The sequence below is a fragment of the Centruroides vittatus genome, unplaced genomic scaffold, assembly GCF_030686945.1.
Source record: "Centruroides vittatus isolate TY-2023 unplaced genomic scaffold, ASM3068694v2 contig_357, whole genome shotgun sequence".
NCBI classification, from domain to species: Eukaryota; Metazoa; Arthropoda; class Arachnida; order Scorpiones; family Buthidae; genus Centruroides; species Centruroides vittatus.
The window spans coordinates 175,934-196,058 of NW_027122180.1; the positions used below are offsets into that span (position 1 = coordinate 175,934).

A 20,125-nucleotide genomic window follows, 5' to 3' on the forward strand; every position below is an offset into this window, starting at 1 on the left:
TTAATCAACATGGCTATAAGCAACCTCTTTTTTACCAGTCTAAATGTTATATTTCTCATTCTTGACTTAGTTTAATGTATCTATATACTTACCAATATTACCAATATACTCGTATATTATGTACTGTACAACATTTTTATTAAACTACACTCAAACCTGTTTTTGTGCGATTTTTTTTTTTTTTTTTTTTTTTTTATATATATGTGCAATTATTTTTGTGCAGTATACCAATTTGATTGAAATTCATATACCGCACACAAAAAATTACACAAAACAAATTGCACAAATAAAAAATCACACAAAAAAAGACCGCACAAAAACAGGTTTGAATGTAATTTGTTTGTATAAGATTGTATTTACTAGTAACTTCTCACCAAAAAACCAACAACAGTGCGTTATCAGATGTAATTACAATTTTTCACAAACGTTTTCGAACATAAAAGTTCTTCATCAGGTGAAAAAACGGACAACTTATACAAAAAACGTTCGATGGAACAGATTTTCGAAAGAGCCGTGCGCAAGATTCGAAATATTACTCGTGCGGTGACGACAACCGCACGAGTAATATTTCGAATCTTGCGCACGGCTCTTTCGAAAATCTGTTCCATCGAACGTTTTTTGTATAAGTTGTCCGTTTTTTTCACCTGATGAAGAACTTTTATGTTCGAAAACGTTTGTGAAAAATTGTAATTACATCTGATAACGCACCGTTGTTGGTTTTTTGGTGAGAAGTTACTATTTATTTAACGCGGTGTGCGATTGATGAGTAAATTGTATTTACTATTTTTATTCATACATGCTTACCAAATACCAATGCCATCATCAAACAAGTCAATAAATGTGAACTTATATATTCAGTAGATATGTCAAATTTTAATGTTTAATTAATTTTCTAAAACCATTTTATTTTGTATTTTAAAAAAAATAATCAGAATTGTCGTCATTATTACTTTTCCGGCTGTTACACAGTATAGGCCTATAACAAAGGAAAAGAATGATGATAAAAGTGACTTTCTCAGATTTTTACTCTTTTGGACTCGGGAAGCCTTGAAACGTAGAGAAGTGCAAACAGATGTTAGAATGTGTACCAACCATTTTCAAGCTTAATAACTTCTGCGTTAAACCATCCAACTCCAATTCAAAATCGTGCCTCCTATACACTCTAACATTCATACATACAAGAAAAAAAAACCAAATCTTTTGCATATCTCGACATTTCGAGGTGCCCTGAGTCCAAAAATGCAAAAATTTGAGGTGAGGTCATTTTTGAACGATTGCTACACTTTTCCTCTGTTAGATATAACAACAGAAAAGTAAAAATTATCGTATTGACTCAATACTTAGAGGCATATTTTAGCTTTGGAATAAAAAAGTTTCTACATTCTATCTTTATTAGAACTATATTTATTGATGCTAATATTCTGAGGTCACGTGATGACATCAGAATTTTCGGGTCTACTTTGTTAATAAGTCTGCCCCTGGTCAGAGTCGAGTCGAATCGTAAGAAAAAGTCGGAGTGGTGTAAAAATCTACCGACTCCACAGCCCTGATTTTTATGATAACCCCTCTACTTATGTTAAGTCTATGTAAGCCATCAATGATGCAGGTGACACACACAAATTTCTGGTTATATCCCTGCATATTGAAATTATCATTTGTTAGTTCTTCTAACATAATTTTTATTTTTATATATATATATACTTACTATATTAAAATGGTTTTATTTGTAGTTACAAATGTATTTTTAACGTATGATTTGATACATAACGATGCAATATAACTTTTGTTATTTTAATATGGAAATTATATTCTTGAAAACAAGTCTTAAAATTAATGTTAATGTATTCAAGTTTTTCAGCAAAAAAATCTGATATTTTCTATACTCTTGTGAATAAGCAAATGCATAATCTTCAAAACATTTTCAAAAGATTTATATAAATAGAAACATTTATTTATGGTAATATATCTATTTATTATAATAATTTAATTTATTAGGTAACAATTTTATTTGCTGATCTTCATGCTTATCTGGATAATATGAAAGCACCTTGGGATCTTCTTGAATTAAGAGCACAATATTATGAAAATGTTATAAAAGCTATGCTTCAGTCTATAGATGTGCCTATAGAGAAGCTTAAATTTGTGAAAGGTTCAGACTATCAACTTAGCAAGTAAGTTGTTATACATTTTAATTTTTAACAATACAAAATGTCTATTCATTTATTTATTATTAAATATAAATCTATGATTAAACTATTCAGCAAATAAATATCAAATGTTAAGTAGATTTACAGAAATTCATCAGTACTAAAAATCTATGGTCTTACTGAAATATATTATGAAAGTATTTTTTCAAAGTCAGTTTTCTTATTTATAAATTGCATTTATTAGAATATTGGAATACCTAAAATACAAGTTCTTAAATACTCTTGAATCATCACAGCTTATGTTTAGGAAAAAATGTATACAACTAAAAATTATTCATATTAAAATTTAAGCATATTGAACATAAAATCTTAGAATAGAACAAGCAAAAATCTCAGATTCAAAATTAAACATTATATATATGATCTTTAGTAAAATAGTAAGTAATTGTGATTAATCTCTTTGCTGGAATATATACATAGTGATAACAGAAAAGAAACAATGTCAAAATAAGGATATGAGGAAAGGAAGAAAGAGTGAGACTTGTTTTTGGGTGTAATGCATATGTTACATGTTATCTGATGTAATGATATAAGATTCATTAAATAAATTAGTTAGAACCCTCAATTAAATTATCATCAGACTCTAGAATGTTTATCTTTGATCATTGACCAATTTAAAAAATATTTAAGAATTGGATGAAAGAGTAAAGATTTACTTCACAAACATATCAGCTAATTCTGGATATATATATATATATAATGTGTATGTGTGTGTTTATGAGAGGTAAGATGGTGAGTGTAGGTATTAGACTTTTGTAATTCTGTGTTTTTAAAGATGCAGACTTTCAAGAAATTAGAAATATTGTATTTAAATGTTTGTCTACTGGTTTTTTGTGTGTGAATACTAAATTTATACTGAAAATTCAGTATAAATGTAACAAATTATAACATACTTTTTTAACTAGGGAATATACATTGGATGTATATAGACTTGCTTCTATGGTAACTGAGCATGATGCTAGAAAGGCAGGAGCAGAAGTAGTTAAACAAGTAGATCATCCTTTCTTAAGCAGTCTTTTATATCCTGGCTTGCAGGTAAATACTTCTTATTTTAAAATTGTAAAATCTCATGTTGAAAATTGGATAAATGATTCTATTTGCATATTTATTTTACATTATCTGAGTAATTATTGATATAAAAAGTTTATAATAATAATCTGTTTAGGCTTTAGATGAAGAGTATTTAAAAGTTGATGCACAGTTTGGTGGTGTTGATCAAAGAAAAATTTTTACATTTTCAGAGAAGGTGATAATTTCTCTTACATAATAAAATTTTAATTACATTTAGTAATTATCTAACCAAATTTATATACTTAATTATTTTTTTAGTATCTACCACAATTAGGCTATAGTAAAAGAATCCATTTGATGAATCCAATGGGTAAGCGATATTAAATTAATATATGGCTAAATAAATAAGTGAATCTAAGTAAATACATGTTAGAGATTTTAGTTATTAAACTATATTCATCAAGTTAAAATAATCTCAGTAAATTTATACTGTCAAATTGAATTTTAAATCAAATGAATTATTGTAATGAAGTCTTAAAAGAATTATTTGTTTGTATGTTGTTATAAGTAACATATAATCTACGACTTTCTTCTAAAATTGAAACAAGAAAGCAAAATTGATCCAAATGATGATGGAGAAAATAAATATTTTATTATTTCACAATTTATTATCATTGGGTGTAAAATAAAAAAAGTTTGATGATATATGAGAGAGATTTTATTTTCTGATTTTTAAAATGAAACATGAGAAAATTCTAACAGGTGAATATTGTAAAATCTTGAGAAATATTAGATACTCTTTAAAAAGAGTGTAGCAAGATTTATATTAATATTCTGTATTTGAAAAAAATCCATTAGATTATGTTTTGAAAAGTATACTAATTCAAGTAGAAAACATAAGATAAATCTTTACAATTGAGTACTATTTATTTCAGTACTGCAGATATTAAATGTTTGCATTCTATCCTACAAGAACTTTTTAAATATACATTTCATAGTTCTTTCTATTATTACATTGTTACTACAGTTCATTTTGATGGCCGGATGGCTGAGCGGTCAGGGTGGCAGCCTACCACTCTGGGGGACCCAGGATTGAATCCAGATGGCACAAAAAATCCCCAGGAATTTTTTGTGGGAGGGTTCCATCCGGATATGTCGGGCCTGTCCCTCACCACCCGATTATCCCATTTGTGGGCCTGCTATAAAGACGCCCTCTATAGGCCAAGAACACACATGCGTAAAATTGTGTGGCAGAAAACTGAATCAGAAATCAGCTTTCAGTTCAGTTTCTGTTTTACGCTTTTATGCCAGAACACACATACGTAAAAATTCTGGTCGAATAGGAAACACCACAGCCACTAACAGTGTTACATTTTATTAATTTTTTCCTCTCATATATCTATCCCTTTGACCTTCCATTTTTTTCTCCACTCCCTCTGCTATAATTTAGAAAATTTAAATTAATAGACTTGTATTCTGAATTGAAATAAAGAATTCTTTAATATAAATGTTGCTGTACAGTAGATAATATTACGAATTTAGTCTCTGTAATCCAAAAAACTTTTGGTAGACTAATCTCACAGCAATATGGTTGGCAAATTGATTTTATTTAGAACTACATCATATGCATTTCAGGTTGGTCTAATTTGTTCAAGACTCAAGTACAGTAATTCCCCATGGTTTAACCACACTAATAATAATAATTGTACCATTAACCGAAATAATATAAAAATTTTGCATGTTGAAAAAGATATGTATAAAAGAAAATTCAAAGAACATAGAAAATAAGAAATCAAAAAAGTAATAATTTAATTAATAACTCAAAAGGTATGGAAATTGATTACCGCTGGTACAATTTAATAGATGACGCTAAAATAAGTTAATAAGTAATACAAGAATAATCACGTGATGATTACCTAATAAAATTCAACCCGGTATAAGTGAACTAATAGTGTCATTATTTTTTAACAATTATGTGAAGTTTGTTAAAATATTTTATGCATCGTGAATGCATTATATCTATACATTTGTTTGTCAGCTTTAACCATTTGCTGTTTTTAGAGTGTTTATTATACATCTGTGGAGAAAATATTTTTCACTTTGTGAGTATAAGTGTTGTTTGCAATGTTTATATAAAATTAGCCATACATTATGATATATACAAAAATTGTAATTTTAGGATACCAATCAAGGTGAGGAAGGTTTGCCCTCCCACCCATCTAAGTATAATGTTGTAATTTACACCAACGTATATTGTAATTTACACCCCTTTTTCAAACTAGTTATTGTCATACATTGATGTGTTTTAAAAAAATTTTTGTTTATTTGTTCTAGCACTGAAGAGGGGTTGGAACAAATTAGACCAACCCAAAATGCATATGATGTAGTTTTAAATACAATCAATTTGCCAACCATATTGCTGTGAGATTAGTCTACCAAAAGTTTTTTGGATTACAGAGACTAAATTCGTAATATTATCTACTGTACAGCAACATTTATATTAAAGAATTCTTTATTTCAATTCAGAATACAAGTCTATTAATTCAAATTTTCTAAATTATAGCAGAGGGAGTGGAGAAAAAAATGGAAGGTCAAAGGGAAATTCGTAATATTATGAAATAAAGAACGTATGATCTAAATACTATATATTGCTTCTACTAGACCTACCTCTTATTTGAAATTTAGCACCTATGGCTGTCCATACACTTTAAACACAGTGTCTTTATATGTGACAAACACTTTTTTGTCATAAAGACACTGATGTGGTTAAATGAATTTGATAAACTTCTCTATTTCATATATTTTTGGGTTTTTCTAGACTGTCACAATTGTAAAGTTAGCACTCATTGCCGCCATTGTTAGAATAAAAACCATATCTACTTTGACGTCGCAAAAAAGACTTCTCTTTATTGGAGGAATTTTGGCGTAAAAATTTTATGGCATAGAAAGTAGAGACATGTACTCTTTTTTTCAGTTGTGTTTCAGCCAAAATTTCAGAAAAATTTTTATGCTTTCTGTTTTATGCTAGATTTTACGCATGTGTGTTCCTGGCCTTAGTGCCCACAGGGCAGAAAGAGTTTAAAAAAAACAAAAACTACAATTCATTAAATTAGTTTTTGAATATAAATGTGTTAACATAACTTTTTATTTTGAACAGATTTTCATTTATAAGAAATTTTTGTATTTAGTAAACATTGCCATCATCAATTACTCTGCAAAATGTGAATAAACTTGAAATTATTGATTTTAAGTCTAACTTCCAAATGATCATCATCAAATATAACACTGGGCATTTCTGACATCAGTCTTTATTCGGGAATGTCTTGTTGGCCGAGACCTGTTCTGGGCATAAGCCCCCTCTTCTGTCGGCTACATAATAAAACATGAACATGAATTTCTTGTAGTACAAATTGTTTTATATTATAATAGATTACAACATACCATTTCTTGTAATGAGTGTTAACTGGCATACATCTTGCTTAAAATTACTTGTTTACAGTTAAAAATTTTTGGCTTTACTCTGAACAGCACCTTGCTCATACTTGTGATGCACATGTTAATGAGGTTCTGCTTAATCTCGTTGGCATATTAAAAATCTTTTTAAGAACATTTATACAATAAAATAATCTTTCTTTTTGCTATTATCATCATTATTATAATATTTTTTAACCAATTGTCATGAATCTTTATGCTTACTAAGTTATAAACAGTTTGTTTTTCCTATATAGTTTTTGAGTTTAAACATATGTAACCAAATTTATATACTACATTTTTTTAAATCATTAAGTACAACTAGATTTTATTTTTTCATTACTGTTTTTTAATATTTATTATTAATATAAGGAACTAAATTTACATTAAGTTGCAAAATTATTTCCAATAATTTGAAGTAATTCATTCATATATGATGGCCTAATAAATTTTCAGTTATTTTTAAGTCCTTACATTTCTACTTTTTTTTTTTAATGTTAATTTAGCTTTAGAAACTAGTTTTATGTTTGTTTACATGGATTTTTATTAAGTATTATTGTAAATAAATTATTAAATGTCAATGATGATGTCCTCATTATCAGTAATTTGATTCCATATTTTATATAATTACATATTAAATATTAATGCCATCTTGTGTAAATATGACTTAAAATTATTTCTAATTGTTACTCTGTACACAATATGGTAGCAAAAATATGCCATATTTTGGCATATGTTTGCTTCCACATTGTGTAAAATATTTGTCATTTAATAAAACTTTAAATCAGTTTTTTAAACTTATTTAATTACTTTAAAATTAAACAAGTTTTTAAAATATTTCCAAAAATTTCAAGTGAAATTTATATCTGAAAGAGAATGAGTACTTTGAACAGTATTGAAAATATTTTCTTCTATATAATTGTCTTTAAATTCATGTAATCTTGAAATCAAATTGTACATTTGATTTCAAGATTGTACATTGCTAGATCAGCAAACTTATGCTGAATAGAATGAATGAAATAAAATGAACAAACTTTTGTTTGTTTCTTTTATCATTTCTTTATTGATTTAAGAAAATAATTTGAAGATATAACAGACATTATTTAATGTTTATAACCTGGCATATTTTATTAATTTCTGAGATGTTGCTACTATGTTCTTGTTAAAGTCAGGCTTGAGCCTACACAAATGTTAATGGATCTTATGAAGTGTCTTGGTATATATGGTTGATATCAAATGATCCATATTGAAGATGACACCACTCAAAATATGTTTTAAGAACAATTCCATTTCTAATAGGTTCATATCACTGGCATGACAAGTTACCTTGATTATTTGTCAATATGTAAGAACTTAGAAATGTTTTTAATTGTTGTTAGTTAAACTGGGTTATGAGTTATTATATTAATTACTTAACGCTAAACAGTCTGCCAGTCTTATAACATAATCAAGATGGGTTGATGATGATGATAATAAGCACAGAGCCCAAACGGTTAGGAGTTGAAAGTTGAAATTTGGTACACGGTTAGGATATGTCATGAGAACGTACATTAAGAAGGGATTTTTCTAAATCCCCCCACAGGAGAGAGACAGGATTAAGGCTTACCGTGAAGAATTTGGTTTCTATCATACTATTTTAGATGCAGTTTTTTGAGTTTTAATAGGGTGTGCTATGAAAATGCATACTAAGAAGGGATTTTTTCGAAATTCCTACCACAGGGGAGAGAGAGTGGGTTAAACATTACCCTGAAGAACTCTGCTTCTACTGAACTATATTAGATGCCTTTTGAACATATTTTTAGACCCCTCTAAAAATTCTCAATGACATTTAGTGTTCCATCATATATAAAGTTGATGTGGGGAGCGCCTGCACATAAGTTCGCTTTATTTGAACTCTTTATCTTAATGTTCGATTTTATGTTCAAATTTATATTTATGAATGGTTCTGGAAGATCCAGTTTATTTTTCGAATTTAGTGAATCTGAAGAAGAACCCAGAAAGAGTTACGAAAACATTTATTATTCATCACTTAGTGGTACTCTGCACTGGTTAGTGGTTGCAGTGAGTCTTAATTATCGTAATCCCAGTATGGTAAGCAGATATCTAAAAATTTTCTAATTAGTTCAGAAGAGGGGGGACCTAATTCTTGCACTGATGAAAACAGGTAAGATTGGCTATAATCTAATAATACTAACCTTTGCTATCGTTACTTTTTGTTCAAGCAATGCCGGGCTCATCTGCTAATCACATATAAACCATTTGGTTATATTTAATTTAATAGCTCTGGAAGCAAAGATCAGATGGAGGTTTGGGTAACATAATCAGAAACACATCTGCCCATTGTGCAGAAGTTGCAGCTTTGAGTCTCACTCCAGCCCAATATTTTTTCTTCCAGAAATTTATAAATTACAAATTAATTTATAATAATTATTAAAATTAATATGAGATGGTGGCATATCCACCTACATATAGCCAAATTAATTTAATAACTAATCATTAATGTAGCCAAAAATAGTCCAAAAATTTGAATATAGTTTCAGTTAAAATAAAGTTGGGTTTATGATATCTTGAACTATCATTCGGTAGTTTCTGGTAACTGATGTTCATATGATATGTCATCTTGATAAACAATTTCAAAAATAAAGATTAATGTTCCATGCATAGTTTTTTTTTACATTAAACCTAAATTTTAGATTACATTTTTCTTATATATTCCAAGTAGATAAATGAAAAAGTTTGCTTACTTCCCATAATATTAACTGAGTCCTCAAAGTTTGTTGATCTATTCTACAATTTTAAGAAGCCGTACAATAACTTTTGTGACAGATATCATATTAAGCATTTACTATGTATGAAGATAAATTGTTAATTTCATATTTTATATGAATGTTTATATATTCATAGTTTCACACAACTATGAAACAAGCTACTACTATTTACTTAAAGTATTTAAGAATAACAATAAAATTTTTCATCATATTTTATTGATAGTGAACTAAAGAAATAATAAAAAACCAATGAAGTTTTCATATCAGGAAAACTATAACCAATCAGATGCAACCACTGAGTTATATTTATATATTTATATATATTTATGATATAAACTAAATTATTAAGGAACTTGAACCAAAAGATAAATCTTGTAATAAATTTAATAATCTGTATAGCATAACTAGTAACATACTTTTCCAATTTGTAGAACTTAAGTTCAAATACCACTGTGAATTGAGATATTTTAAATTATTAATCTAATACAAAAAAATTATTAAATTTATTACAAGAAAATGGTGCCATATACATTTAGTACCAAATTCTTTAATAATCTAGTTTAGAGTGCAAATATAGTCATTAATTTATGGTTGTTTGATTGAGGTATATATGTCTGTATGTTACAGACTCTGGCTGGTTTGTGTTATATATGTTTCATAAAAAGAAATATTAGAGTTACTAAATTTGCAAATTTTTATAATATATTATCAGAGTAGCTGATTTCAATTTGAATTTTTAAGTCATATTTAAATAAAACTTACGTAATGCAAAAATTTTGTCTTAATGTTTTGAAGATTCACTGACTTGTGTGAGTTTAATGTTTAATATATTATTCTACTTTTATCAAAAACATTTAAGTATATTAATATATATACAAAATATATTTATTTAACTTTTAGATTATTATTACTAATAATTAAAAGAATTTTTACTATATAGTTCCCGGGTTAACTGGAGGAAAAATGAGTTCCTCAGAAGAAGATTCAAAAATTGATTTACTGGATAATCCTTCGGCTGTTAAAAAAAAGCTAAAAAAGGCATTTTGTGAACCTGGAAATTTAGAAGAAAATGGAGTTTTAGCTTTTGTAAAATATGTTTTATTTCCATTATTTCATAATGAAGGTAATTATTCTAGAGAAAGCATAACTTAAATGCTATTTAAATCAAGCTCTAATATTTTTATTCAAATAATAAAACTAAATAGATCAAGTTGTAATTATTATGTGAAATGACCATAGATTCGTCTATTTTTTAATATTTTAATTGAATCTAGACTTTACAGTTAGATTTACTTTTGTTATCAGATATAAAGACAGTACAGTGAATTCTTGATATAATTGACTATATGGGAGGAGGTATAGTCCATTAATGGTAAATGTTTGTTACATTAAGGAGCTTGCTAATCCTACTAATATATATGATTCTAATATACCAGTAAAGTAACAGAAAATAAATGTTTTAATTATAATAGTATTTTAGCAACCATGAAAAATAAATGGAAGAGTGATGTAGGACATTAACTTATATATCATAAACATAAATTAAATGGTTGAGTTGCTTTCTCTTGAAATCATTGAAAATATTTTTAACATATTTTATATATTTACTTTGTTTATTACAAAGGTCATCTATATATTTAATAATGTTTTTATTTTAATTGATCATTTTATCTAGAATGACTGTATTCTAGTATTCTCTATTATGAATTAAATTATTTAATTTATTGTAGAATTAAGTTTTGCAACAAATTTAAATATCATTTCTAATAAGTTATCTATGAATTTTTGCTATATAATTGAAGGGTTTGGAATTTTTCTCTGGAAGAAACAATAGATACTTTCAGATTAATTAGTAATATCTGTATAATTAACTCTATAGCATTTTTAATAATCAAATGATAAGTTTCTTTGAATAGGATTTTTATATAATAATAAATTGTAATTAAATTTGTACATGAAGATATTAATACTAAAGACTTTTAAAAACAAAAAGTAATTAATCAATCATAAAGTATAATAAATTTTTTAATTTATATTTTATTTAGATTTTGTTATCAAAAGGAATGAAGCTAATGGAGGAAATATTATATATAAAAATTATCAAGCTGTAGAAGATGATTTTGCAAATAAGGTATAAAAATGTTTTAATTAAAATACAATTGTAGTTTATGATAAATACTTGATGTTTCATATTAAAATTTTGCTTTTTTTACATAAATTTTTAAAATAGTGTGACCCCTATTTACAAATAATAATAATAATAAAACGAATCTGTTGTATTGAATTCTCTCTTCCTTAATTATTGAATAAAATACTTTACATCAAGCACTGTTAGATTTACAAAATATCTAATTACAAGTATGATGAGATTGAAATTCCTATCCAATTACATAGTTCATTCCAGTTCATGTGTTTGTCTCCATTTTCTTTGTTTCATTTATGTTGTATCTTTATTTACAGAACATGTTTCATCATCTATTTCCAGTGGAAATTTGCAACAACTAACTTGCTTTTCCAAACAACTATTTTTTTTAAATTCATGGTTAAATAAAGTTTTTTAATAAATTAAATTGTATCTTTATTTTACTTTTTGTGTTAACTATTGTTTTCTCCATTAGATAAAAAAAAATGTTTATAACTTATCCTTCTTTTGACTTAATTTGCTTTTCCCATTTTCATTAGTGAATAACCTAAGCAATATTTGCATTTTATTTAGAATCATTGGTTAATAGATAAATATATTTTGTAATACTTTAATGTTGTTTGATGAACTTGGGTGGGTGAATGGGTTATGCTGAAATGAGACAAGTTTTGACCATAAATAATGGTAACACTTGTCTCTGAGATTTTGATATACAAGATATTTTAGTTAAATATAATGAGACCTTGATTTTACAGCCATATTTTGTTCTTGAAAATAATTTAAAATTTTTATGCCAACAAAGCTAGATACAGCTGTCTGAACACTAAAAGTCATATAATTCATATGATTTTTTAGTACTTAGGTGTCTTAGCTCTAATCATCAGTTGTCATTTGAAAGCATTTAAAATATATTCTGAAATACTTTAGATTTAATTTTTTCTTTGACAGTCTTCATTACATTTGCCAATAACCATGACTTCTATTAATTTTTTTTAGGTACTACATCCTGGTGATTTAAAAGCAGGTGTTGAAGCTTATTTAAATAGGCTTTTGGCACCAATTCAGAAAGCATTTGAAGATCCAAAACTTAAAAAATTAGCAGCTGCAGCCTATCCACCATTAAATAAAAGTAAGTTGAAGTAATTCATCTCAGTCTATTACAAAGTTTAAAAAATTGTTTACTAATGAATACTTTTAATTATTATTTTAAAATATATATAAAATAAATTAGTCTTAAATTTTCTGAATATAAAATTTATTTTTAAGCTGCCATAATAGAAATCTTATTATTTTAAGGTTATACATAGGAGTAATTTTTACTCAAAATATATTACATAGAATCATATTTCATCATTTCCAATGAATATTTTTGAATAGTAATTAAATTGTTAGCCAGCAAAGTTTTGATATTTTAAGCTACAGACCTAATAAGTTTCATTGTTGCTGAATGATATTGAAGTCTTTTTTTTTTTCTTTAGCTTTACAATACACATATAAAGCACAAGTAATTATATTTGAAGGTTTTTGTTAAGTCAAAAAAATACATTCATTAAAAATACTCAACAATTTTATGATTTATTAATTATATTTTAATATTCACTTAGACATTTCAGCATTATAATTTATCTTTTACAATGCATGTTTATCAAGCCAAACATTGTTACAGACATTTAACTGGGTGTGTTTAGAGGCTAGGTCTTATTTTCTGTAATAAAAATAAGTTGATGTAGTAATCAGAGGTTCTTTTAGAAACTGAAATTTTCAGTGAAATTGTATTTGATTCCAGATATAGATTCTAGTAAGATAGCACTAGTTATATATATGGGTGGATCAAGTGAAAACAGAACAGCGATCATAATTTGGTGTATGTGTATGTGAGTGTAACAAAACTGTGTGTGGATGTAGAACGGGAGGTGAAAGAGGAGAAACCCTATTGAGGAATGGACTCACCCTTGATAAGCATGCGCAACCATGTGGTATGAGCTGGTGGTCGGCCAGGAGTGTCGTCTGGCAGGCAATCAGTCTGCATAATGTTTGCAACTAAAGAAGAGCAACGTGGTACCCTGGAACGTTTGCATGCAGCAATCAAAGCCAAGCGTCCGGGAATGTTGTCCTCCAGAGTGCTTTTGCTCCACGACAACGTGCGGCCATGTATGGCCACTCGCACACTGAGCATGCTTGCAAAGTTTCGGTGGAATGTGTTGGAACACCCACCATACAGCCCCGACCTTTCACCGTGTGACTTTCACATCTTTGGTCCGCTAAGAAAAGCATTGCGGGGTCAACGTTTTCAACCAGACAGTGAAGTCATGGACACTGTTCGAAACTGGTTTCAATCTCAGCCAAACTCTTTCTACGAACAAGGTATTCATCGCTTGGTGCAACAGTGAGACAAGTGCTTGTGTAATTTTGGTGATTACATTTGAAAATAAATAATGGCTACTGTTTTGTTTTCATTTGATCCACCTTTATATTTATCTCTAACACAAACTCTGTTCCTGTGCTTTTTTTCTTATCATTGAAGATCATCATCACTTGAATTACCCATTCATTCTTTCTTGATTTTTTAATAATAATTAAAATGAAGTGTAGCATTCCTTTAATTTTTTTGTATATGTCAGTTTCACTATCTTCCTATTTCATACAAAACTTGGTGGCATATTTCAGTTCAATGTTTATTTTCTCTCAATCATAATGCATTCACAGTTACTTTTTATTCTAAATAAGTCTTACTATACAGAATTTTTTGAAATCTAGACCTCTTTTTAATTTCAGCTCATTTTATATGTTGGTATATTTTATTTTTAATGCTACCACTTTACAGGCGAATTTATACAAATATATACTATTTTAGTGTGATATGTAAAAAGATGTATAGCTAGAGCAAACTACAAAAGTGCAATCTTAAGATTGACAAAGCAATGCATTAAAAAGGTATTAAACAGGAATATTTTTTCAATAGAAACAAAGATAGTTTTCAATTTAGGATAAGTTTTTTTTTTTAAACTGTATGCATGATCTTTTGGGTTAATGTACAGTACCTTTTGATTACATATTAATTTTATCATTTCATAATTAAATAATAAATTAAAAAATATATATATACCAGTTTGTGTTTAGTTTTTAGATTTCAATACAATTGTTATTACTGTTATTTTATCTGTCTATATTTTAAATGCTTCACTATATTGTTGCATTTTTCATAATTTTTTAATGTTATGTATGAAGATAAATTTTAGTAAGTTATTTTTTGAACATTTATTTTTATTCCTTTATTTGAAAAATTTAATTCTTATTCCATAGAAGGCAAAATAGCTGTAGAAGAAGAAATCAGTCCTGCTAGATTAGATATCAGAGTTGGAAAAATTATTGATATAGAAAAGGTAAGACTTACAAATTATACTTGTTTTAAATTGAAAATATCTTTTAGTTTTTTACCTGTTTCATTATAATTACCATATGTCCTCAGTTAAACTTGAGTAATAAGGATGCTGTTAAAAATAAACTCCCATCTCAAACTCCAGGTTGAAAAACATGGGAAAACACGTTAAATTAGCCTGTAGAGTGCGATATTTCAGAGTGACAGGTTAACTAAAATTTTACCTGGACACATTTTTGGAAATAAAATTGTAAATATTGTCCAATATGAATCTGGGAAAGTTGTAATCGTGTTTTTAAGTTGAGAATTTGTTGGTGGAAGGGTAATTAGGAAAGGTGTTTGATTTTGGTTTACATGAGCATCCAATCACACTCAGATGTATGGACAGCATATTTTGCTTAATTTTTATCTATAAGTTTGCCATAATAATCAAGTATTGAGGAAAAGAAAATTTTGAAATAAAATCATTATCTATAGGAGAAATTTTCACTCCAAATAAAATACCAATATAAAGGTGCATTTTTGGGCACATATTTGAAATGGCTTCCAAACAGACTTAAACCATTCAGTTTAAACCGGAAGTTGTTAAAATACACAAAGAAATTCTAGTGAGGCTGCAATAGGAAGTATGGAATTGACTCTTCAAGTGTTTGTGATTGGAAAAAGTTAAAGGAAAACTTTTTGATGCTCTCTGTATTAACTGAAGAGGAAGAAGCTGGGTGGAGGGAGATGAAAGCAGATCAGAAAAAGTTTTGAAGATGGGAACAAAGATAAACAAAAACTTCAGGTAACAAGAAAATGATCATACAAAAGGTGACTAATTCATTTCTCATTGTAACTGACAATGACAAAGATGATTTTGTGGCTAGTCATGGTTGGCTGGAGAAGATTACTTGCCAACTGCACTGAGTTGTATTGACAAACTGATTTTGTACATAATGTACGTTCAAAAGAAAGTAGCAGCAAAAAAACTTATTCCATCAATCATCATCACATTATACAAAACCTCGAGGTTTTGTGATATTAGATGAACCAGCCTTGTTAAAACTTGGTTTGGTTTGACAAGGTTGGCTCGATCACCATAGAAATCATTGGATTTAAGACTATGCAGATCAAGTCCACTTAACTGTAATGTTTGCAATGAAGGGCAACAGAAAAAAATTGAAACCTTACATTTTACTTCTCTCTCAGCATTTTTAAAAAACAGATGCAAGCCATATTGGGTGATTGTTGCATCTTTGTTGAATGGTTAGAAGAATGTCACAATTAATTAGTTGTTATTATGTTGGAAAAATTTAGTTTTGGTCCTTGTTTGCTGATTTAGAATTCATTTAAGTGCCAAAATTAGTGTTGTTACAAATTTGAGCTGTTGTTGCAAATACACTCACGCATCCAATATATCTTGGAACAAGCAACTGAAAGAAAAAAAATTAGAGAAAAATATAAATTATGGTGTGTGTCATCAACCATCTATCATGATTTGTTTCTTGGGTGAAAGAGATGATAGTCAAGAACCTGATTCCAACAATGACATCAAAATAGATATGAATGACAATGTAACAATCAAATTGGAACACTCCGAATCAAGTTAACTATGAAAACACTAATTATTTTAAATGTTGAAACTGTAACACAAATAAAATCAATAAATGATTTTTATTATACACAATTGAAAGAAATAACTTTTTATCCACTGCTCTTGTTGCAAGATAATGCCTTAGGACTGGAGATCTTCAAATAATCCCCCTGGGGTTTAATTGAGGAAATACAAATATTTGTATATATACAGTAGAGAACCAAAAATTGGAATCAATTGGGGACTGGGGTTGTTCAGATTAGTGATTTGTTCCGATTACCGATTATGTACGAAAAAATACATTAACCTGTCCGATGTTCAAATTTTTCTCCGTTGCGTGTCGCTTTGTGTTGAATTTTCGTCGATTTTAAGCCTAACAAAAATTTTTATAATAATAATCGAGGCTATCGTATCGTTAAAAATTATTTCTGCATTTTGTACAAACAAAATAAATATATTGAAGAATATAAAAACATAAAAATTATACTTTAGAAGTAAATTTAGTATCAAAAACGTTTGATTCGTGCACGACACAGTCCGACTGAAAATCGTTCCGATTACCGGCAATTCCAATTACCAGGGTTCCAATTAACGAGTCTCTACTGTATTACATAATTTTAATGCAATTTTCTTTTTAGGGAAAATTCTGTTTATGATTAGATAAGAAATTGTATACATTAAATAAAATGACTTTTATAAAGTGTATAGATCATTTTTAACAGATAATTTAAGAGTAATTTATTTGAAAAATTTTTTATAATGTCAGATATTTTTCATATTACTAAAATTAAATTGTAATAACAATATGTTGTTGTTGTTGTTGTTGTTTATTATTATAATTAGCATCCAGATGCTGACAGCTTATATGTATCAAAAGTTGATGTTGGAGACGAGAAAGGGAACAGAACCATCGTTAGTGGTTTAGCTCAGTTAATTCCATTGGAAGAACTTCATGGAAAATTGGTTGTAGTTCTTTGTAATCTTAAAGCTGCTAAAATGAGAGGTGTTGAATCACAAGGGATGATTCTTTGTGCATCAATGTGAGTATTGAGTGGTAAAGAATTCAAATATTTTTTAATTATATAATAATTGAGAAAGGAGATTTTAATTCTAATAAATACTTTATTTGCATACAGAAATTACATAAAATGCATTTAAAAATTATGAGATACACATTTAATTATTAACAAAGGAGCACTATTACCGAACTGGAGATAAAGAATAACTTTCCAACTAATGAATGAATAATACTGCTTTAAGTGCTTTTGAAGTTGTGCCCCATCATCAGGGTTTATAACAAGCATTGCAGAAGTAAATACAACATAAATAAAATAAAACAATTTTCTTTTGTGCCCTTTCCATTTTATATCTGGTGTTTTGGTTTTAAGTTTTATAACCATTTGATCAAAAGATTGAACTTTCACTAAAAAAGAAAACATGAACATTTTGGTTTCAAATGCTCTATAGAACTTTTTAAACTTATATCATATGAATACTTTTTAAAAATGACCCAGAAAAAAACTAGTTTTTTCTGGGTCATTTTTGATGATATACTATATGTCTCCAGAAAAGTTAGTAACTACAAAATTTCTTTAAACATTAATATAACTTGTTCAAAATAAATCTTACATTCCTAATTATTGATTTTTTTTAGATCTGAACCACGTAAAGTAGAACTTTTGCAGCCACCAGAAGGCAGTTTACCAGGTGATATTATATATGTTGATGGTTATAGAAATTCACAACCAGATGATGTATTAAACCCCAAAAAGAAAATTTGGGAAAAATTACAGGTATTACTACATATAATTATATTATTAACACCAAAAGCATATACAGGATGGTATAAAAGTCACTTGACAATGACTAATGCTGAACTTCCATTAAAAAGTTTGGAATAATGTGATGGTATGTTAGAAATAGACTCTGTATTTAAATGTTATGGTAATGTGTTCAAACTCATTACGGAAACTGTATTTCACATTTTCATTTCTTGCATCTATCAAGTGACTTTTCTCACAATTTTCACAACAACAAAAAATCATCATCATGAATGTAATCGGTTATTTCTCCTTTAGCAGGAAAATAATGAAAATTGAGAGTTTGAATGAATAGGAGCTAACATTCCTGATTTTAAATATAAAGTAGAGCATCGATTATCCGACTTAATTGGGGACTGGGGTTGGTCGGATAACCAAAAAGTATGAAAAAATACATTATTAGTATAGTGTATTAGGCCTGGTTTAAATACTAGCCTCCCTTTCATGGTCGAGCCAGTGCTGCCAGCTAAAACATGCAAAAATTTAATAAAAATAATGGTAAAGTAGCCAAGACATAACCAAATATTGTAGCGTCACATCACTAGCGGACATTTGAATTTGCCGACTAGAACGCGGTCGGTTAATCAGGGGTCGGATAATTGATGCTCTACTGTATGTAAAATCAGAAATGTTACAATAACCTTAGATTTTAAAATCCGTAAGTAGGTTATAAGGAATATAATCATAGATACAGGTACACATTAAAATAGACACCTGTAAAAAGTTTCACTTATTTCCTATACTTGTTATAATTTTACTCTAAGCTTATTTAGTGTTGTTACAAATTTCAGTAATAAATAGATGATGATATTAGAACATGGTTGATTTGTGCTAAAAATTCAAAACAATTCAGTTTAGTTAGTTTGCCAGAAAAATGAAAAATATCCAATAACCAAGCTAGAGTGATGGATCAGATTTGATGTGAACAATACTAAGAATGCCTATTGTTTACCACTTGTCATTTGCTTTAAAAATCTATAGTTTGTTTATTGAGAATTGAATCTCAACATTAATTTTTATACATATAAAAGAATAAAACTTAATTTATGGTTTTAATCTAAACATTTTTTTTCTATAGGTTGATCTGAAAACATCAATAAATCATGTTGCTGAATGGCAAGAGAATCCTCTAATGACAAAACTGGGTGTAATCACTTGCAAGAGCATGAAGGGAGCTCCAATCAAATAATTTTGATGATATAATAGTATATAAGAACTTCACTCGAATTATTCAAACACTTCCTTTGACAATAACTACAGATTTTATCATTTAAGCAATAGGAACAATTTGTTGTTTTAATTATATTATGTAAAATACATATTTATCCAGATTTGAAGTAACTGATTCTGTATCAAATAATTTTGGCTGATTTTTGTATAGATTTAAAAAATATGAATGTTATTTATTTTAAAAGTAGCCGGGAATATTGCTTTTAAGACTTTGTTATACATAAATAAAATGATTGGCTGCACTCTCTCTCTCTCTCTCTCTCTCTCTCTCTCTGAATCTAAACATTGTTTAGATATTTTTTAGATTGTGAACTGATTTCTTTAGAATTATTTGTCATATTACATTGTTGAACACAGTAACCTTATATTTTTTAATACTGACACATTGCCTAAGTGATGTGAACATGTCAAGCTGATAAGTGTTTGAATGAATTGTGCATTATAATACCAATGACATCCCTGTCTTCTATCCAAATTAACATACTACAAGCGTCATAGAGGATGGTATTAAGGGGCACCA

General features: G+C 28.0%; 1 protein-coding gene across 1 annotated transcript in view; it reads left to right on the forward strand.

Moving 5' to 3' along the window:
• The window catches only part of TyrRS (Tyrosyl-tRNA synthetase), a 33,551-nt gene extending 13,704 nt beyond the window's left edge, over window positions 1-19,847 (forward strand). Inside the window, exons 4-14 of the mRNA XM_067269760.1 lie at window positions 1,996-2,171; window positions 3,113-3,242; window positions 3,373-3,453; window positions 3,537-3,588; window positions 10,398-10,580; window positions 11,503-11,588; window positions 12,597-12,729; window positions 14,904-14,983; window positions 17,399-17,595; window positions 18,210-18,348; window positions 19,454-19,847. Coding sequence (XP_067125861.1) covers window positions 1,996-2,171; window positions 3,113-3,242; window positions 3,373-3,453; window positions 3,537-3,588; window positions 10,398-10,580; window positions 11,503-11,588; window positions 12,597-12,729; window positions 14,904-14,983; window positions 17,399-17,595; window positions 18,210-18,348; window positions 19,454-19,564 — 1,368 coding nt within the window. The 3' untranslated portion in view covers window positions 19,565-19,847. The remainder of the gene's footprint in view (window positions 1-1,995; window positions 2,172-3,112; window positions 3,243-3,372; window positions 3,454-3,536; window positions 3,589-10,397; window positions 10,581-11,502; window positions 11,589-12,596; window positions 12,730-14,903; window positions 14,984-17,398; window positions 17,596-18,209; window positions 18,349-19,453) is intronic.
• The last annotated feature ends 278 nt before the right edge of the window (window positions 19,848-20,125 follow it).